The sequence below is a fragment of the Nicotiana tabacum genome, chromosome 16, assembly GCF_000715075.1.
Source record: "Nicotiana tabacum cultivar K326 chromosome 16, ASM71507v2, whole genome shotgun sequence".
Lineage (NCBI taxonomy): Eukaryota > Viridiplantae > Streptophyta > Magnoliopsida > Solanales > Solanaceae > Nicotiana > Nicotiana tabacum.
In genome coordinates, this window is record NC_134095.1 from 37,111,745 (window position 1) to 37,134,041 (window position 22,297).

At 36.5% G+C, this 22,297-nt stretch overlaps 3 protein-coding genes across 3 annotated transcripts; 1 reads left to right on the forward strand and 2 right to left on the reverse strand.

Moving 5' to 3' along the window:
• Positions 1 to 3,667: 3,667 nt before the first annotated feature.
• LOC107826500 (uncharacterized) lies at positions 3,668 to 4,315 on the reverse strand. Its single transcript, XM_016653488.2, has one exon. It carries the CDS (start codon positions 4,313 to 4,315, stop codon positions 3,668 to 3,670), a length of 648 nt encoding a protein of 215 aa, XP_016508974.2.
• A 1,061-nt stretch (positions 4,316 to 5,376) lies between these two features.
• On the forward strand, positions 5,377 to 6,979 carry LOC107826502 (putative transcription factor At1g61730). Its single transcript, XM_016653490.2, has one exon. It carries the CDS (start codon positions 5,504 to 5,506, stop codon positions 6,746 to 6,748), a length of 1,245 nt encoding a protein of 414 aa, XP_016508976.1. The 5' UTR covers positions 5,377 to 5,503; the 3' UTR covers positions 6,749 to 6,979.
• A 2,050-nt stretch (positions 6,980 to 9,029) lies between these two features.
• On the reverse strand, positions 9,030 to 16,317 carry LOC107826501 (uncharacterized). The gene is made up of 5 exons (XM_016653489.2): positions 16,140 to 16,317; positions 11,206 to 11,493; positions 11,031 to 11,113; positions 10,834 to 10,915; positions 9,030 to 9,386 (listed from the first exon to the last, which is right to left on the reverse strand). The coding sequence occupies exons 1-5, from the start codon at positions 16,179 to 16,181 to the stop codon at positions 9,333 to 9,335; spliced, it is 549 nt and encodes a 182-aa protein (XP_016508975.1). The 5' UTR covers positions 16,182 to 16,317; the 3' UTR covers positions 9,030 to 9,332.
• Positions 16,318 to 22,297: the final 5,980 nt, after the last annotated feature.

Here is a 22,297-nt window from a genome sequence, read left to right on the forward strand (position 1 = left end):
TCACCTATCAACCGAAAAACGCCAAAATTCCAATTTCGCCAATTCAAGCCTAAATCTACTCCAGACCTCCAAAACACATTCTGATCACGCTCCTAAGTCCCAAATCACCTTCCGAAGCTATACGAACTATCAGAACTCACATCCGAGTCCTTTAACACATAAATCAATATCCGATTGATTTTTCCAACTTAAGCTTCCTCAAAAGTGACTAAGTGTCTCAAACCTTACCAAAACCTCTCCGAACCCGAGCCAACCAACCAATAACACAAAATATATTTGAACAAGGTAATAAGAAGCAGAAATGAGGGAAACGGAGCGGTAACTCATGAAACGACTGGTCGGGTCGTTACACTTTGTATGCTCAGAACTTGGCAATCAACAATACACACACAAAAGACTTAATATGGCAGCTACATAAACTGTATTAAAACACATATTTGGTCTTATTGACCTAAAAGAAACATACATAATAAACAGTCACAAAATAAGATAACAAAACATCTATTTGTAGCAGCAAAACAGACACCATAAGATAACAAAATGCGAAATGCAGTCTATAGCCACCTAAAAATCCTTATCATAATACAGAATTGCAGTCTATAGCTGCTTAAAATTTTAGCATAATGCAGCCTATTGCAATACAATCATCAACAAAATAATATCTTGATCAATTGGGTTGTTTTGCAGTGGTGCTTTCCTGGCTCAACTTAGCAGCCATGAACCTTGTTTGAATGAGTTTCTTGCCTCTCAATTGTTGAAGCTGCCTTGATGTCATAGCTTCTTTACCTTTGATGGCCTAGATCTCAAGTTACTTTTGCTGAAGACATCGCATTTTTAAAGTTTATATAGGACATTCCAGGCTACCAAAATCCAACAGAAAATCAGACAATAAATTCACCTCAATAAGAGAGGTTGTGTTAGAACTTGCATTTTGAATTTTGAAGACACTCTGAGTGTGTAAAACTCCCATCCCAACCATCCTTGGCTTGTTATATTGTGTTCTTACATCAGTGCTAGTACCAACATCCTAAATCAACCAATTAAAAGTAACAATCTGGTAGAAGACATTAAAGGGAAGAACTTCTCCTTTTCTTTAGAACCTTTTGGCCTACCCCTTCCTCTTCTAGTACTTTGCTTTGGTGGCTTTGAACTACCAATACTTGCAGGCATAGAACTTGCTGAAGTAGCAACAATATTACTTCCAGCAGTATTGCTATTGAGCTCTTTATTACACCAAAGTCAAAATGAAGAATAGGGCTGTTGAGCTCCTTATTCAGTATGGGCAATTGGTTGGGTATTAAAAATGTTTAGAAGGCTGCCATGTATCCCTTCAGCCAAATGAGGGCAAATATGTTTAATAGTAAGACGCTAGGGGCAATTTTGATTGATTAGTATAACGGAGGGCTATTTTAAATAATATTTAATAGTAGAGGGATATATCTGACCCTTCTCTGTTGATTAAAACGAAAAAAGAATTGAAATGCCCTGACTAGTTCATTCCAAGCTAATGTGAATATTATTTGGAACATTAAACTCGTAGAATGTTTCTAATATTCGTTTGTTAATTTCTTAATTAATTAGAATGTTTACTTTTTCAATATAACTGACACATTTCTACTTAACTACTGGCTATAAGCACCAAGTTTTTGACCTGAAAACTTGTAAGCCGGACTTGAATATAAGCTAATGGACGCTGTAATTTATTGAGATTACGTTGTCATAGAAATCCAGATAACTATTATGACAAGGAGAGGAAAATAATCAAGATACAAAGATATAATTATTTTTCAAATCAATCAGTTTGATAAATCAACAAAAATCGGAGTAACGAAACACCTATGCCCCTTATTACACTTTGGATCTAAATATGCTTTTTTCATTATATTATTGGTTTAAATATACCCCTTTTCTGTTAATTTTGTCCAAGCCGAACATCAAATCTATATTTGATGAGGTGGATGCCACAACGCCCTAATCCATTTTACCCATTCCTATTTTTTTTTCACTGCTAAAATTTTCTTCTCGTCCACCACCATTATTGCCACCATGAACAATATCTCTTTAAGCACTGCTAGCATGCGTGATATTGGGGGTGACTAATTGAAATATTTTTTTGCAGGCCCAGGTGCTCAAAGCATTTACAAATGGGCAAAATTCAATCTCGCACTGTTTAGATACTTCAATTTTATCTGAGTTGACTATCTGAAAATTCAATATTGTTCATGGTGGTGGTTATGCTTGCAATAATGGGGGAGGAAAAAATTTTAGTGGTGGAAATATAATTAGAGGAGAGGGTAAAATGGGTTAAGAGCACTAAGGTTGTATGCCACACGACATCCACCCCCATCAAATGTCAGTATCACGTATGATTAGATATCCATCTTGGACAAACTTGGAAGAGGATATATTTGATACAATAAAATTACAACAAGAATATATTTGGACCCAAAGTATAACAAAGGTATATTTAAACTTTTTTTCATAATACATAGATATATTTGACCTTTTGCCGATAAACTATAAAAAAATTTGAAAACTGAAGGATTGAAATACTCCAAAGAACAATTTAGGCACAAACAAAAATTCAACAAAGACTATATACAAAAAATTTATTAAACTAGGGAGAGAACTTGGTAGGAGACTTTTTCACAACTCATAAACTCTTGAATCTCTCTCTACATCAGAGTTACCTCTCTACAATAGAAAATATGTAGTAGCACCCCTATTTATAGTACTACAATCTAAAATTGACTAGACTAACAAAACCTATTCCAATATGAACTTGGTAAATAAAATCTAACTAGACATGGATTAAATAAATTAGTAAATACTAAATCCTAGACAACTTAGGAATACTAATTAATCCTGGTTTAATTTCCAACAGCCTCCCTTACACCAAGATCTTCAAACTTGACCATGCCATGAGTTATATTAAGCCTTGTAGAAAAGTACTTTAGATTCTCCACCAATTCCCTAAAATATGTTGCATCAAACAAGTCGCGAGTATCGTCTTAAGTTAACATCAGTTTCCCTTCAATATTGGCCATATATGATTTATCTTTAACCATGGTAAATTCCTTCAAAATATCATCATCATCTTTTTCCTTTACTTTGATATCATCTACTTCTCCAGTTGCCTTATAGTTGGACTTGTACAACCATTCAACTCCAATTTGTCATTCTATAGGTTGCAGGGTAATGCCGCTAATAAATATTTTGTCATGCTCCTTGAAACATGCAATCTCGAACAATGGCATGTAATTGTTTGTATCTTCAATATCTATAATCATGTGTTGTAGTTCTGGATCCCAAGCTATTTTTGCCTCAATCTTGTGCAGATCATCAGAGACTTTCTCTTGATGAATCATCTTGCTTCTTTCATTACTCGGTTCATCTCCAGTACCATCAAATAATTTTTCTTGTGAAATACTAACCTCTTTTGGACTGGCATCCCTTGCAACTAAATCATCCTTTTAATCATCGAATAAATTTTTGAAAGATCAATTTGAATATTATTTGACTTTCCTTTGCATTCAATATAATCTCTATCACAACAAAAATTGCATGTACCTTCTCTTCTTTTCTCCTATATTTTTGAATTTTGGCCATCTTAATTTATCTCCGCCGGATTTGATGTGTCTTCCTTTTCTTTTGGTTGATCATCTTTTTATTGCAATGCATCCTCCATTGTCTCATCTTTCTGTTGATTCAATGATCTCTCGCATGTCACCAATCCCACTTGTAAATCATCAAGTCTGAGAGTGCTAAGATCTTTGGTAGCTTCAAGAATAATTTTTTTGTTGTTAAACTTTAAACTTAGAGACTGCAATATTTTTTCAACAAATTTAACTTTTTCCAATACTTCTCCATTGGCCCTTAGACCATTGACTATTTCTTCAATTCTTGTAAAAATTTCTTTGATAGACTCTGTTGGTCTCATACGAGTTAACTCAAATTGACTCCTAAACTCTTGCAGTTTCTCTTTCTTTATGTTAGCAACTTTTTGATATGACTTCACCAAGATTGTCCAAGCCTCCTTTGATGACTTTGCATGCAAATATCTCTTAGATACATGCAATTCGACCTTAATGACGAGATAGTAGTGTGCCTTATAATCTAAAAGTTTCTTCTTCTCCAATTGCATAGCTATATCACCAGTCAACGTTGCACCTTTCGAGGGTTCCTCAAATCCTTCATCAATGGTGGACCATAATCCAATAGCCTTAAAAATATTCTTCATCTGTTGATACCAAGTTTTGAAATTACTTTTGCCATCAAACACAAAAATGGGACAATTAGGTAATAGAGTATCCATATTTGTTTTCTTGGATCTCACACAGGCTCTAACAGAATCTCACACAAGTTCTGATACCAATTTGAAGGATTGAAATACCCCAAAAATAATTTAGGCACAAGCAAAAAATTATATATATATATATATATACCAATTTGAAGGATTAAAATACTCCGAAGAACAATTTAGGCACAAGCAAAAATTTAACAAAGACTATACAATTTTTTTTTATTAAACTAGGGAGAGAACTTGGTAGGAGGCTTTTCCACAACTCATAAACTCTTGAATCTCTCTCTATATCGTAGTTACCTCTCTACAATAGAAAATATGTAGTAGCACCCCTATTTATAATACTACAATCTAAAATTGACTAGACTAATAAAACCTATTCCAATATGAACTTGGTAAATCAAACCTAACTAGACATGGATTAAATAAACTAATAAATACTAAATCCTAGACAACTTAGGAATACTAATTAATCTTGGTTTAATTTCCAACAAAAACTGCTAAAACAAAAACCAGCTAGAACTTGTTTTATGCCTAATTTGATTTTGGTTGATATTCATGCTAACTTGCACTATTTAAATGTACAGACTCAATCTCATGGTCAATGTCTTTGCATAATTTATTTTACATATATATATATATATATATATATATATATATATCCCTAATTTACTACTTCATACTTTAATATTTAATCGAAAAAATTAAATTATTTGTATAGAGTTGTATTCTTGAATTGTAGCTACGTTTGGATATAAATTTAGTTGAAACTTGAAAAAATTGAGTATTTAAAAATGAGATAAAAATGGTTTTCAAAAGTTAAAATTGTGTTTGGATATATATATTTACTTGAAAAGAATTTAAAGTTTTGTGAGTAAAAAACTTTAAAAATTACTCTAGAGCTATGTTTGAGATTTGAAGATTTTATTATCAAAATCTACTAAAAAATAGTACAAAAAAATATTTTTTTTTAAAAAAATTATGATTAAAGCGGGAGCTTAATTTTAATTTGACTAATCTTGAAAAAGAAAAAGTGGTTAATTCCCATTGGCATTCTCACTTATCGATAGTGATGAAGTCCTTGATTTGACGTCGCCTTAAAAGAAAAGAGAGAGAGGGAGACACAGCTGTAATCCACTCTCCTCTATTCTCTTCCCTTTGCGGCTTTGCCCTAATCGCCTAAACCCTTTACCCTTTCAAATGGCTAAGAAGCATACCGAAGAGGAAGAAGAATCCGGCGACGAAATGGAAGTTTCTTCCCCGGGAAACGCAGATTCTGAATCTGAATCTGAATCAGAGTCAGAACCCGAACCCGAACCCGAAAAACAACAACCACCCATGAAAAAACCACCATTTGCCGCTCCAAAAAAACCTCAACCACCTGAAGATTCCTCTTCTTCTGCAGAGGAATCCGGGTCCGAGTCTGAGTCTGAATCAGAATCCGAACCTGGAACTCAGAAACCAAACTCGGTTACAGTAGAACCCTTAGCATCCAAACCCATGGATGACCCAAAAAAATCTGCTCCCAAGCCTAGATCCAAACCAAATGCTACTGCCAAACCCACTTCTCCTCCTCCGGCGAAGCCATCCGCCGGTGCCGGAGCTAAACGGCCGGTGGCGGTGGACGATGGTAAAACAAAGGAATCTAAGAGGTCTAAGAAGACACCAAAAAAAGAGATTGAAACTCCAGTGAAGCAAAAAACACCCACTGAGGATGTAAAGAGGCAGCTTTTTCAGAGATTATGGAGTGAAGATGACGAAATTGTTATTTTAAAGGGCATGGTTGATTACAGGTTAAAGAAAAAATCCGACCCGGTTGCTGATTTGAGCGCATTTCATGATTTTATTAAAAAATCTTTGCATGTTGATGTGAGTAAGACACAGTTGCAAGATAAGATTAGGAGGTTGAAAAAGAAGTATGAGAACAATGCTGGGAAAGAGAAAAAAGGAAAAAAGGAGAGAACGTTTTCAAAACCCCATGAGCAAAAAACTTATGAATTGTCCAAAAAGATTTGGGGTAAAGAGAAAACTGATAATAAGGGTGAGAAAGTTGAAGAAGTTGATAGAGTAGTGGAGAATGGAACAACTTCAAAAAAGGGGCAAAGTAAGAGTGAGGCCAATGATAATGTTGTTATGGAGAATGGAGTGGAGGAAGGTGAGGAACAGAGTGCTGAGGTGGTGAAGAGGGAGAAAAATATCGAGGTAGCTGCGCAGAATTTGAGTTTGGTTTCGTGTGAGAGAAGTGTTGCTGAATTGGAGAAGTGGCTTGAAGAGAATTCTGGGTTGATTAGTATTGAAACGAGGAATGAGATGAAGGAAAAGTTGATGTCTTTGAAGTTAGCTGAGTTTGACTTGTGCTTCAGGAGGGTGGAACTGATCACTGAGCAGGGGAAGCTGGTGCGCGAAGCTATGGGAGCTTCTGGGATTAACATCTTGCAAAAGTAAACTAATTTAGGGTGAACCTGTTTTTCTAGTTTTGTTTCTGTTTGTAGTTCTGTTAATTGCTAACTTTGTGTAGTTTAGCTCTCTGCATTGACAAGTGGCATATTTCTTTATAAAAAATAGGAGCTTGTTATGTGTGATTTGCTATTGGGTATAAACCATATGTTGTCCAGTCTCGCTGTCTGTAGTTGTCACAACAGCTTATTTAACATATGAATGTTTGCTTTAAGGGAATTTCTTGGATGTGAAATTTATAGGGTTTCATGTTGTTGATTTTGCTGATTCATGGGTTAACCAAATCATAGTTAGTGTTACTCAAGGGCTTCTACTTTGTCGCAGTCATTTATGTTGGTGTATGAGGAGATGTGAATTAGCTTTGGTAAACTTCCTTCTGGGATCAGCTTGTGTGCAGAAGTTCTAAACTTTAGTTCTGGTATGCATCTTTGTATGATGCAATATGGCCACAAACATATTGGTTTCCTTGTATGACTAGGGATGTCAAAAATGAAATGCTGTTAACAACAACCATTTTGATGTAGTTCTTTTCTCAGCCTCTCAGGTGATACTTTAGGTGGATGTGGTTCTTTTCTCTTTACATCAATTTCCTCGAATAATACTTTCTTAAAGGATTTTAACTGCTTCTAGATCCTGACAGTTTGAAAATAGTGTCTTTTACATGAGGAAGTCTGTACAAATATGTACTTTTGTCAAGACACTTAATAGTAATAATATGTTGGGAATTTAAAATGGTCTCTTTATATGGTTTTGGACAATCCTCACCTCATGAGCTAGCTTGTGAGGTTGAGTAATAATATGACTCTGAACATAGGTACATTTTGCTAGTTAAGGGGATAGGACTGCTCCTGCTTTGTTAATGTGAAGTTCTTTTATTTTGGTTGTTTTTCTGAGACAATGATATGGATAAGTAGATCTTGATGAATGTCAGGTTCTGGAAATTTGATGCTGTGTCATCAGACATTGTTGGTATTTCTCATTTCAACGCCTTTCTCCATTTGATTGGTTGTTATTACTGATGCTGCTAGTGCAAGGTCTTTGGTCTGTTCCTTAGACTTGTAGCTTAAAACCAAGCATTTGGTGGATTTGAGTTTAGGTGACATAGTCTATCATTTCTTCAGGATTACTATTATTAGGATATCGACCCCACCACTTAAGTTGTCATTCAAGAATACTTGGTGTCCTTTAGGAAATTGATTTAAAATTTAAGGATGTTGCCTTGAGTTTGACTGACCCCTTTTGTTGTTCTACTTGGTTTTTAAATTTGCAAGTGTAGTGCCTTCATAAAGGCCTGGTATCTTGAGTTCCTTCTGTTTGCACTCTTAATGTAGTTATCTATCTATCTACCTGCTAGTTGCGTCTCCACGTAGACGCCTATCTCTCTGGTGGTACTATCCAGTCTATTCTCTTTCCACCAATTTTGATTAGGAGTTATGTTTTTGGCTTTTGGTAACATATCATTTCAGCTACCCTCTAAAGTTTCTCTGGTTCTAGTTATCCCCAAAAATATTTGAGAGACTTAGGCATACCGATGTATTGCTATTGCATGGACCAGATTGCCGCCCTAGAGGCGAAGCTTAGGGGCGATCAGCTCATCTCGAAAGGAAATTATCCTATGCACATGGTCAAGCAAAATTGTTGCTTTTCCTATGCTATGTTTATAGTTCGATGAGATAATACAATCCCTTTGGTGCATGCCTAGCCAGAATCGTTCATGATTCTTTTTCTATTTGTTAGCCACAATAGTTTTTTGTTTAGTGCATGCATAAGGGGTGCAAGATGCAAAACTGTAGAATCTCCCATACACATTAAGGGAGCAAAATTCCAGATGGAGAACTGACCATTTTAATAACCCATTAATAAAGATTTTCAGAGCCTAAGGGCACTCAATCGTGCAATTCTCATAGTTCTCTAAACTCACGAGCAAGCAGCACAGAATAATGGCGATAATTGCTAGTTTCGTCAATAAATTATTGTTTATTAGGTGTATCTTATTTAGGCTGGTGCATGACAAGATAACCTTAGACAAGTCCTACCACTGAGGCAAACTCACAGTTTGAAACCAGCTTTCCCTGGAAGGAAAGACAGGTTTTCCTTGTTTCTATCGTAAAAATCTTTAAACCAGATTATTGAGATCTTATATTTCTACTACTCGCTAGATTAAAACTATAATCTTCTTCGTATAATGAGAACAATGGCTAGAAATCCCATGAGCAGATATTTGGCATGAGGTAGGAGGTGGCACATGCCATGTGAGAGGATCTAAATATAGGGATGGAAAAATAAGCATTATTTGTGTGATATTAGCCATCAGTTCGAATCGTTTATAAAATGTGAACAATAGATGATTCATCACAAGTAAACTACAAGAGACTGATGCGTGAAAATTGTATTTAGGAAGATGATAACTCAGTAAGAGATGATCCAAAACAACTTTTTTGTAGCTGCGAACTCATTGAAGGCTTGAACTAGTTCCAATAAGCACGGCAAAATTTATTGATAACAAAAATGGAGTCCCCATTCATTTGGGAATTCAGATGCAGCAAGGACGAGAACAATTGGGCACCACAACTTACAATGGTCCGGGAAAGGTGCCATTCTCTCTCTGCTCATTCCATCTGTCAATCTGCAGCCATTATCAAAAGCAACGAAGAACACATGAAGCTGACAACATGAGATTGTAAGGGCACATAAAATAGAATTACCACCAGAGCCAAAAGTTTACGATTTAAGAAGATATCACGTGTTAGCCAGAAAAACTGCCTGTGTGTTAGCCAGAAAAACTATCTAACAAATGACAAGGTCTTTATTTGGTAATTTTTGTTTTTTGATAAGGCCTATTTGGTAATATTTTAGTTTAATCTTGTTTTAGGCTGTGCTCCACAAAAAGATATCCTCACTCAAGCATTTGATACTACTGGCTACATCTGACTAACACAATTAGTATTAGGGATCATAGCTGTAACCGCTCAATAGTGCACATCTCAGCCATGTCCACCACAATCACTACCCGCAGAATACTTAAATTGCTAACTTCACTCACGGTAACTCCACCAGGAAACTGTGTCACTACATTGCTACGCTTGAACCCTCAACCGAGCTAGCATCAAGGGCATATCAAGATCAATACCAAGTTCTCCTAGTAATTTCATGACTGCCACATTGCTGACAACAATGCTCCAGCCATACACACCAGAAAGTCACTACTTCATTTAATTCCAAACTTTCACCGCCACCTTCCAGAGTGTATATACAATCAAGACAATTTTACATGAAAGCGCGTTACAAAGAAAGTTCTGTAAAAACCTATATATTGGAATGTGGGGCTCGGGTTAGGATGTCATCCTGGTGGTTACTACCTGATTGGGTCTCCTAGGATGGCCCTAGGGATTTAAATCCACAAGCACAAGTCTTTTCCTGCAGTTTCAGCAAAAAGATTGAAAGACCAAACTCAAATGTCAATGGATGTGTTTTCCCATTTCAGCTGATATGAAATACTGCCCAAGAAATCATGCCCCCAGATTTTGCACAGCTCGGCTCTCCTATATATCAAAGACAGAAAAGTATCCATCTTCCTCTTTACTGCAGGATATTGAGAGCAGCTGAGCAGATCTCTAACTCCCTCCCCATCCCTCCTTCCCTCCCATATTTGGATTTTTCCAACTGCCTGTGACAAGTGTCAACCAATCCCTCCTTTCTTCCCTAGACTCACTTGTTTTGTTGTCTATAATTCACGAGATCTCAATCAAAGCCTCACCATGCCTCCCCTCCTCCCATCCCGAAATTATGATAACAAAGTTCTGCATTACAATTCCAACATTACATGTTCATGAACCATAGGACCACCTTAGTGATTTAAAGTTCTAACAGTTTCGACTCATAGTGTCAAATCCACATTAAAATTCAACCTGTCCATCCACTGCTCAATGGGAATTCCGTCTCGTTAGCAGACACCTAGTACATAATTTATCCCATATTTGCCAAAAGATTAGTTAAACACGGGAATCAAGACAATTTAGCATTCTTCCAAAAGCATATAACTATGAAGATCCAAAGCTATAAAACAAACATACCCATTCACCAGGGCAAAGGGAACGGTAGTACTTGGCAAATTTGTCACACTCAGGTGCACCTTCACCCTTTGCAGCTACACAACTGAAAGACAAACCAATTGTACATAAATGAAACTTTATTACTCCAATAGATTTAGAATACAAGATACACAGAAAGAAACACAAGAGGAATGGCTAGTATAGCTGCGTTTACTGACCGATGATATTCGACATATCTGGTAAAGCAGTGCCTTGTCTGATTTGTAGTAGGGAAGCGGAAGTCAGCAGGCGCTGTCTCAAGCTGATTGCCGATCATAACATAAACAACAGAATACCGTCAATGCATATCAGCACTAGTAAAAGGAGTCAACATTAATGGTTAACATATCTAACCTTAATCTCAGGGGTTTCAACAGCAGATCCCTCATTTCCCGAGGTCTCATCTTCAGTACTTTCGCTGCTTTCATCACTGGAAGCCTCGACAGGTGGAGAGGCTTCAGCTGCAGCTTCACTGTTTTCCTCAGGTGCAGGGGAAACTTCAGTGCTCTCAACCACTGGATCTTCCTCAGTTTTGGAAATAACTTCTTCAGTTGGGGCAGCTGAAGGGGTCTTAACCTCAGTTTCTTCCACTGGTTTTGCTGCCTCAGGGGATTTCTCTTCCTGCGCTTTCAGCAAGTATTGCTGCAAATCCAGGAACAGGACAAAGTTTGTCATTTGCAACAAAAAACTCTATCAGTAGCGAAGAAAATCTCAATGCAAAATAATAAAGCCAAAGACTATTATTATGCGCTGAAATTTTTTGATAACAAAGTAAATGACAGTTATTATAATATTAAATTCTAGAGAAACATGTCAAAGTGGAAGAGTTAAATAAGTTACAAGCTCACAACTAGGTGAAGAAAAGATGTTAGAACACATTTCACTACTCGATGATCAATTCGAAAGTGACTGCTCCAGCAAAACAATGACGCGAGGGGGAGCAATTTCAAGAAGGTGCCCACTTCGGAGGGAGAGGCACTAAGGTAACCATGCGAGAAGTAGTTGCTTCTTTGAATCTAAGTTAAACGATGAAGAAAAAGGAGAAATTATTGACAGAAGATATTTTTTTTTTTTTTTTTTGGCTATTTGTGTACTGGGACTCTTCTCTAGCACACTTCAGTTCTCCTAGTTGTCCTTTCTTCTCCTCTCTTGGTACACTTGGGTTCTTCTTCCCCTCCTCTCTTGGTATACTTCGGTAGTGCTTCGTGTTCTTCTATTACTTTAGCTTTTGGGCTTATCTTAGCCTTTTTCTTCTCCCTTTCTTCTCCATTCCTATCGTGTTCTCTATTCTTCAAATTCTTGATTTATAGATAGATTGTTAGGAAAATAATAAAAATAACTCAAATAAAGCTAAATTATCCATAAATCGTCTTAAACAACTAAATATACAACTGAACGTTGCAAATTAAATATTTTTATAGCTTATTAATAATAAATGAAATCCATTTTTGTGATTGAAGTTATTGATCAAAAAATTGAATGTTGCGTATGATTTATTCTATTACTTGGATATATCACTGCAAATTAGTCATTTTATGGCTCATTAATAAGATTGAATATCAATTTTGTGCTTGAAGTAATCCTTCCATGGGCTTGTTGAAATTACTTTGGAATAGTATCTAATTTCAGTTATTGGATTTCTTTGTTTAAATTATAGGGGGAGGGGAAAGTGGGGAGGGGAAAGGGGAGAGGGTATTACTCCTTGCATGCGGAATCGAACCCTCACCAACAAGGTGAAAGGTCAGGTAGTCAACCAACTCACGACTAAGATTCCCTATTGTCGGAATTAAACTTTTTGTTTTTGGATAAGTGCCGGGATCAATATAAATGTTGTATATTGGATGTTGCAATCAATAATAGCAATTATGATGTTATAATTACAATATTAAATTGTCTAGGTGTACGTTGAACGTTTTCAAGACGAATACGCCTCCCTTCTTCCTACTCACTTAAGGCCCAGAAGGCTTTTTTTTCCCTTGCTTTTTTGCTTTTATTTTATATTGATAAATGCATTTTCAAGAAGCTCTATTCCGGAATAAATGTTGATCTAGGTTATCCAACTGATATGCAGGAGAATCTAGAGGAACTCTTGAGTCTTGACAAAATAAAGCTGGATTATTCATGTAAATGCTCGACGAATTTTCATTCTTCTAAAAAGCAAATTATGGTGTCATTTATTTACTTTAAAAGTGAAACATTCTTGCAGTATATATTATGTATGAGAGAATTACACATACATAGCAACTAAATGGCCTATATATAACTTTGCAAAGTTGCAGCCCAAAAACAATAGGCCAAGGTTCAACATCCAACTCCAAATAGGTTCTCGAATCGCTTTTCAGTTTTTTTTTGGTTAAAATCTCAAGCTTCTAATCCAATCTTCGAATCAGTAATTGCGACTCAAACTTTAGTTCAACAAACCAAATCCATTTGGGTGGTGAAATTTAGATTTTTAAGATAATTCACCATTATTGAACAAGCTTAAATAAGCAGTTTTAAATTTCGAATTTGATTTTGTGAGAAATTTGGAGTGAATATTGTTTAGACTAGTTAGAAATAGTCTAAGGAGGTTGTTTATAAAGTTTAAGTTATTTAATGGAGATTTGGACTGATTTTAAACAATAATTGCACTTTTATACAAGGCAAGTACATTATGTATATAGGTGTATAAAAATGTATAACAGTATATAAAAGGTGTTTATATTGTTATACAAGGTGTTTATACACCCATATACAACATTATACAAAAATTGACTTCGTCTCCTTCCTTACGCCTCTTCTAAAATTTAACTCAAATCTAGCTCAAATCTATTCCAAATCACTTCAAACTTAAGTTTTGAACTTCTCTTGACGTTCCCAATCCAAACAACTAACAAACTCGAAAAACTCAATTTTCGAAATTGAAGTTTCGAATAGTCTTCAATGGTGGAATTCTAGTCATCAAGTCTTCAATTAAACACAATAAAGAGAAGACCGACTTCACCACCACATACAAAAACCATATATGGTATTGAATTAACGAACAAGGTAAATTATGAATGAAAGCAAGAAACTTTATCTTGATTTGAAATTCTTCTTCCATGGTGTAGGACCATGATGACCTCTGCAATTTGGACTATAAAACTTTCCACCTAATTGGCTCATCCAAAGACTGAATACACTACCTCAAACAAACAAGGCAATTTCATCAGCTCAAAATCATTTCGAAGACACCGAAGAGAATGTAAAAGGCAAACCAACTTTGAGGATGGAGAGCTCGTTCTTGATGTTGCCTATATTTTGGCATCATTTAGTGACGCTTCCATTCATGAGACTGTCTTTAATGTGGGGCTACTAAGGAATGAAATATTTTTTCAAGTTATATACAAAGTGGGCCAAACTAGTTAAAACACTGGCCAATTTTGGTAGCATCATCGGGCCCCAACTGATAAAGGGAGTAATCTTTTCTTATGTTTATGATAGCACCAAGCAACGCATACCTCTTTATAAAACTAGATCGAGCAAGACCAACCCAGCCAAGGACTAGGGGCTGATAAGGTTGAACTTCCCTTAAATTAAGCATAATAGTATATATTCAGTAATGCTTTACTTCAGGATGACTTTAACAATTCAGTTGCTTTTGAAACTTTTTTCCTTTTGTGAAGAAATTGTAAGAAAAAGTAAACACATTCACATTTCAGTAAAGATTTGTTACAAAGTTTCTTTATTAATAGTAAATTTAACTTGTGATATGCTCAAATAAATTGGTTACGGACAGATCTTAACTCCTTACAGCTTTCTAATTGACAACCATTTTATGGAAATTCATTTTTCGTTGCATTTCTTTACATGTTCACTTGGCTATTCTCTCTAGAAATGAACAAAGCATATAGTTTTCCCATAAACCCCACACACTTAGGATATAAACTACTTGGCTTTCCTCGCTTTGCCTTCGCTTTCTCGATCACTAGATGCACCTCAAATGCCATCAACTGACTATGTAAATACCCAAGAAAGCGTCAATCTTTTGCCATAAAAACTAACATTCATCTTTGATCTTGTTATTCACTCACTATATACTCAAAACACATTTCTTCACTCTCAAAAACACATTCTTCATTCTGCAAGAAAGATGGAGAACTTTCCGATTATCAACTTGGAAAAGCTAAATGGAGTGATAGAGCTTCCACCCAGGGAATGATTAGAGATACACTCAAAAACTTCATTCTACATAACTCAGAATACTCTTTCGAAGAACCTCGAAAAAAGTCCTCCATCTCTCCTGCTCTTCATCTCTACCTTTTGTCAGTAAGTGCAGGAGAAAAGAACCTTTTCGCTCAAAACAGTGTCCCCCTTTTCAAACTATGCTTTATGAACGAGTATCTTGACAATTAGATTTATTTTCTAAGTTTTCTCAACTTATGCAAGTTAAATTAATAAAGTCTATTGTTGCCATCGTTGTCTTTTTAATACAAGCTACAAAAATGGAGAAATGCATAACTCTAGCATTAATGTTTGCTTGCATATATACCTGAAGTTGATAATACCAGTTAACCAATTCAGACTATGCAAATCCAATATTAAGTTTCGTAAAAATCTGGATGTTTTAGGATGAGATTTGGTATAATCGGACCCACTATGCAAAGTCTTTGGACATAGGATTTTTTGTAATAGGAGCTAATCCAACTTCTTTTGTATTCTTTTGCATCTTCTTGATGCGAATAATATTAACACCTTACTTCATCAAAAAGAAAATGGAGACACTGTATCGAGTGAAAAGGTACTTTTCTGCTGCAGTAACTAACGGACAAAAGGGTAGAGGGAAGAGCGGGAGAACTTTTTTTTTTGAGGTTCTTTGAAAGAGTATTGTGAGTTATGCAGAATGAAGTTTTTGAGTGTATCTGTAATCATTCCCATGGTGGAAGCTCTCTCACCACCATTCAGTTTTTCCAAGTTGATAACTGGGAAGTTCTCCATCAACTGCTCGTGTAAATCAAAATCAAGATAAGAAAAGACTCTAGCAAATCACTATAAATGAATTTCTTTAAAATCAGAACTAGTTCATATTTTCTCTTTCTAAAACTAAATGCCAATATTCATTAAATTAAGAAACAAATAAATTCTCAGTCTCAGAACTGGAACAAAATTACAGATCAAGCTTATATCCAGATCGAAACTTCAACTGGATCACGAGTATTTCAAAAAAATAAAAATTTATGAACAAAGATAGAATAAAATTGAACATAATATGATCACAAAGCGCAAACGAAACAGAAAACTGAAAATTGGAGTAGCATTTTGCTAATTACCTCAGATAAGGATGGAGCATTTGAGGTATCAACTTCGGCCATTGCTGGATTCAGCTGCGACGGCGGCCGATAGGCCAAGCTTTGACCAATAAAATAGCAAAGCGCTTAGGTTTTTGGTGGAATGTTCAGTTCGGTCAGTATTGAGTCGATGGGAAAGTGATGGCGAGAGAAATTGGAGACGCCATCTCTTCTGCCGTTAGGAAAGGCTCACGTATCGAGGACTGGCCCATGGGCCTCCAAGTCTCTGTGGTTACTGGACTTGATCTGATTTGACTCAGTCCAAAGTTGTAAAAATAGCAGGGTATAGCCAGTTTTCAGATTGATCATTCAGAAATAGCTAGCGTTTACGAATTCAATAAAAAATAGCCACTATTTTGTTGCAGCAGAGATCGATCCAGCATAATATACTGGAGTTCGGTGCATTTGTATATGAACTCCAGCATATTATGTTGGACCGGTATACTTTGCTGACTCCAGTATATTATACTGGACAATTATACTTGCTGGAACTCCAGTATATTATGCTGGAGTTCTAGAGTACTTATGCTGGAGTTCCAGCATACTTATCCTGGAACTCCAGTATAATATGCTGGAGTTCAAGCATACTTATGCCAATATAATAATATACTGGCATATTTTCTGGGTTTTGAACAGTATTTTCGCTCAGATTTATCTTTACATGAAAAGTGGCTAAATTTCGATTACTTTTGAAACTGCGCTATTTTTGAACGTTCAGTTGTAAATCTGGCTATTTTTGAATTTCTCCCTCCAAAGTTGGGGATAGACAGGATAGCCCTATCAGGGGCTCGTCTTTAAGACGTGAAAATAGCACAGGCTAATCAGTTTTGGGATTGATAATTGAAAAATAGTACTTATTTGTAAAGTCATTTTAAATAGTTACTATTTTGTTGAAACATAAAAAATTACAGCATAATATGCGGGATTATGAAATAGAATAACTTTAAGCATATTATGTTGGAACTCCGGCACATGGAAAGTTCTAGCATAATATGCTGGATTATGGAGCTACTGCATATAAACTTCCCGCATATTATATTAGAACTCCAACACATTAATGTAATTCCAACACATTATGCTGGAAATTCATGTAAATAAATTTAAATTCTAGCATATTATGCTGGAATTTTTTCGAATTTTTAAGGATATTTTTGTTCAGATTTTATCTTTCACGTAAAAGTGGCTAAACTTTGATTATTTTTGAAACTATGACTATTTTTCAATTATCATTATAAATCTGGCTATTTTTGATTATTTTTTTTTTCTCGCTGATTCTTGGACCAGTGAGAATTGCTTTCAATGATTTACCTGTTTAGATCAAGAGAATGGGAGTGGAAATGTGAAGAAAAATAAAAGTTGACAATAGAACATTTAACGTTTTTAGAATAAGAGAGGCTTGCAGCTTAACAGCAATTGAATCAAAGCCCGATTGCTATACAGTTTAATCCTCTTTAGCCTTTACCCCATGTTATAGCAAGGAAATATTTTGGTGTTGTGATCTGAAACAACCTCTTTATACTTCTAAGGTAGGGGTAAGATTGCGTACATCTTATCATCCCTAGACCCACTTCTGAGAAAATATTGGGTTTGTTGTTGTTTATGTCCCTCTTATTCATTGAAACTCACTTTTGGGTAATTACAGAATCTTTTTTCTTTTTTAATTAATATTTTGGATACTAAACTCCTTTTACTTACCCTGAGTTGGGAACACATTAATCGTAGAAAAAATATTAAAATCTTTCTTTTCATAAGCTTTAAGCGTTCAAAGGATGCATATGATTTTTGAGAAGCTTCATTTTCTTCTGTTTCATGCCGTATTAATTAGTAGTAATATTTTTGCTCGGAATTAACAAAAACCTGTAAATAAAGGTATTTTAATTGTCTCTGATGATCAGATGAAGGGGCAGGGTGTGTCAATTGACATGAAAAGGTTCAGGTTTGGTCGTGGAAATTTTAAAAGGAAGATTTTATTTTTACAACGTTAACAGTAAGGCAGCTTTGTGGAAGGCAACTTTAGGAGAGGTTCATGTTAGAGGTACCATATGACATTCAATATAAATTTATCACTATTCAATATAAATTTATCACTGTTCATAAAGATTGGTACGAGGACCTATGTTAATATTTGACTATTTCTTAAAGACATTTAAAAGTATATATGGAGTTTTTGTGTGACCCCTCCATGTATTGGGTGCGTCCGCCTTTGGTTCATGTGATTGGCCAAAATAAAATAGTAGTAATAATGTAATATCAATCATGTGACACACGTGCCCAATAATTTGGAAAGTATTTCTAATCAATGAATGGATGTGTTATTTTTTAAACAAGCCAAAACATATATTAGGAGTATTATTCATAATCGTGATTAGTTTGGAGATAATGGTTTACTACAGTAAGAGGTAATTCAAGTATAACTTTGCTTTTTCTTCCTTTTGCTTTATTTAATCATATTTCCAAACTTAATGTTCAAGCATGCATTCGTACGTGGACTAAGTTTAAGTTATTGGACCACATCTTATGGTGATACGTAGTGTAGCTAGCGTAGTATTTGGTTAGCTTAACATTTGAGCTATTAATCCGTATGCTTCTGTTTTAGCTTATAAAACTCTGGTCAATAATTATATTCGAGCATTACTATTAATCCATATGAGCCTTTAAAGTATCCCGAAGGTTGAAGTTAGAAAATCAATAATAAGTCCTTTTAACGGATCACTATTTTTAGTTATTTCTTTTTTAAAGAGTAAGAATAGGATTTGCTTTCTGAAACTTCAAAGGAAGATTGAGAAGAAATATTTTATTATAAAGCAAAGAAATGGTTCATTTTTTCACTCATATAATGATCTATCTTGTATTAATTTTTTTATTTATTATTGTTTACCGTGAAAATGGTAGTAACAATTAATTTATTGATGTGACTCTACAAATACGTGATCTATTTTTATGCTAGTTGTTAAAGCACTTGATGCTAGATATGTGGAGATAAAAGATGAAATGCGATCTAAAATAGAGTTATAATCAAACCGAGGGTTAGTTGTCCGGGCCTCGGACTACCGATGAGGGGCCTCAAGGTCAATGCCTGGGCTAGGGCTCAAGCAATCGGTGATAACCGGGAGAGGGCTAACAGTTAGAATGTAATTAAAGGAGGCTCTTTATGGCCAATAACAAGCAATAAATGAAGAACAAATATGAAAGTAATAAGCAATAACAAAACGAGTAAGTTAGAAAGAAAAGAGAGAGAGAGAGAATTGTTATTAATCTTGTGTAGAATAGTTGGAGCAACAACATCCCTTTACAAAGTGGTGAGGATCCCCTTTATATAGAAGGGGAAATACAACATAGTCTAGAATGCATTAATGCATTAATTGTAAAGGTAGGGGGATGGGACGGCTAGATGCAACACCTTGATACAGGCTCCGGGCAGACCGACTTTGTCAGACTTAGTCGCGTGCCTTGGGAATCCCCTGTTTTACTCTAGCCTCGATCAATATTCTCTTCAGGTCGGGCCTCGACGAGCTTCGAGGGAGGGAACTCGATCACATTTCATGTCCTCGAGGCCTCGAGGTGTTCTTCTGAAGTGACTTAATAGCAAAAAATTGGACCCTCTGATTTCGCCGCGTACAGATGATAAGTTAGGATTTTAAAGTGTTTATGTCCCTACTTGCCTATGCTTTGAGTATAAATTGATACAAAAACAGTCCCAAAATGCTCACAAGTTGTGCTTGATTGCAGGGTTGATTAACAAAGTGACGAGATGTCAAAAATCGGCTCAAAAAGGATGAAACCTGCTCAAGTATCAAAGACCAAGAGAAGTGAAAAAAAAGGGGGCCTAGTGCGGACCGCGTAACAATGACCGCGGCCGCACTAGGAGGTTCAGAGACTGGACATTTTTCGAGCCTAAGGTCACGCGGCCGCGGTAGGATTCACGCGGCCCGCGGAGAAGCTTCGCGGCCGCACTCCTTCTCTGTGCGGTACGCGTTCATAGGGTTCAACAAAGGGGCGTTTGTCCTCATGCGGTCCGCGGTCATGTCTGCGCGGACCGTGCCAGTTGCCTTCGCGGCCGCGGTACACTCCCACGCGGCCCGCATTCCCCAGTTCAAGTCATCAAACAACTGAAACCCAAGAGCCAGTGCGGTCGCGGTCCATTTTGTGCGGCCCGCACTGATCCCATAGGGGTACTTTTGTCCAGTTTTTCCAGCCTAGTATAAATAGAACATTTTATATTTTTTAGACAGGGAGGTCAGATCTGAAAACAGGAGAATAGCTACGCTTGGTGTTGTAGCCATTTTTGGCATATTTGCTCCCCATTAACAATAGATTATTGTAGTTTCTTCTTAGTAATTAATTAATATGTGTAGTTCTTCATCTATTTCTTCAGTTTCTTCTTTAATTATGTGTAGCTAAACCCATTAGCTAGGGTTGTGGCTCAACCCTAGTATGGGTAATTGATGGGTGTTGCCATCTAGGGTTAGATTGACTATGTGTGTTTGTTATTTGGGTTGATTTTATGATTTAATTTAGAATTGGTGATTGCAAACACTGATTCAAGCTTTGTGGGTTTAACTCTTCTTGAGAAAGAGAGTTTATGACCTCAAAATTGACCCAACAAGGAATTAGGATGGACTCATGAGAAATGATAGTCCCAATTAACGGGTTAAATCTCGAGAGAGTAATCACCCTACTTGAACCCTAGTTGCTTGGTCTAATTTGCCAACCCAATTGGTCTCGAGAGAGTCAATTGGGTAAAATCATTCTCTCTACCGAGAGGTGTGAGAGTGGGTAAAATTTGTGCAACGGTTATAACATAACCCCCAAACAAGTCAATCGAACCTAAGTAACATCTACCTGTCAATTAGCCACCAAGGTAATGCCACAACCCTAGTGCTCTTCCTTCCCATTAATTACAACTTAACAATATTCTCCTAGCATAATCCGTAGTTTTATAATATTAGTTATAAATACAAAAATTCAAAAAATGATTGAAGTGACATTAGAAGCACAACCACAATCTAGGCTAGACGGAAAATACAACTCCACTACTAGCTCCTTGTGGAAATTCGATCCCGAACCTCTATTCGGGTAAAAGCTATTGTGATCCGCTCTTTCTACCATAGTGTAGTGTCGAGTCGGCAGCGATCAACTTTTTGGCGCCGTTGCCGTGGAGCTTACGGTGTTGACTATCTGTTTAGTTAGTTTTGTGTTGTACTTCTCTTTCCTTCTTGTTTACTAATTTCGTTTGTGTCGATCAATCAGGTACAATGACTCTTAATGCAAATGACCCTCTCGGCAATGTGATAGCGGGGGAGGAGGTAGAGGATTTAGAACCAGATGAGGTCTTACCTCAACTTCCATGAAGAGGCCAGCCGACATGTCAATGTAAATGCAAATAAGAACAACAATATTCCAGACCCTCTTCCGCCACCACCGAGAGTGGCTCCCAGAGTTTTACCAAATCAAGGATACGCTAGTGCTATTGTTCCTCCCCGAATCCGGGCGGGGAACTTCCAAATCACAAATGTTATGCTGACCCTGCTCGAGCAAAGATGGTATTTCACGGGTGCCTCCAATCAAAATGCCTACAAGCACTTGAAGGGGTTCGTGGATACATGCTGGGGTAGCAAGCAGACAAACGTGTCCGAGGATGCGTTGAGGTTGAGGCTTTTCCCGTTCTCTCTTCGGGGTAAAGCATTGGATTGGTTAGAAAGGCTCCCCAATCATTCTATTACAACATGTGATGAATTGGCGGACAAATTTATTTCCAAGTTCTTTTCTCCAAGTCATATGGCAGCTCTTCGGGATGAAATTTTAGCTTTCAAGCAAGAGCCAACGGAACCTTTGCACGAGATATGGGAAAGATATATAACAATGGTGAAAGAGTGCCCTAATAACCACATGACCGAGGCTATGATTCAACAAACCTTTTATCGGGGCATCAACACTACGAATCAATGTATTGTGAACCAATTGACTGGAGGGAACTTTATGAAACTTTCTTACCAAGAGGCATGTGATGTACTTGATGAAATGGCCGACACCTCTTCGGCATGGCAAAGCCGAGCAAATGTGCCCCAAGGTGACCCCACGGTCATCCATTTGCACAAGGAATTGCACGATCATGGCCAAGCCATCGCCGAGCTTACAAC

Bases quoted from the DNA above. Each gene is read 5' to 3' on its own strand.
- LOC107826500 (XM_016653488.2), bottom strand. From the start codon at position 4,315: ATGGATACTCTATTACCTAATTGTCCCATTTTTGTGTTTGATGGCAAA.
- LOC107826502 (XM_016653490.2), top strand. From the start codon at position 5,504: ATGGCTAAGAAGCATACCGAAGAGGAAGAAGAATCCGGCGACGAAATG.
- LOC107826501 (XM_016653489.2), bottom strand. From the start codon at position 16,181: ATGGCCGAAGTTGATACCTCAAATGCTCCATCCTTATCTGAG. The intron at 11,494-16,139 runs GTAATTAGCAAA...CTGGATTTGCAG, and splicing joins ATGCTCCATCCTTATCTGAG to CAATACTTGCTGAAAGCGCA. The intron at 10,916-11,030 runs GTCAGTAAACGC...TTTGTCTTTCAG, and splicing joins AGATATGTCGAATATCATCG to TTGTGTAGCTGCAAAGGGTG.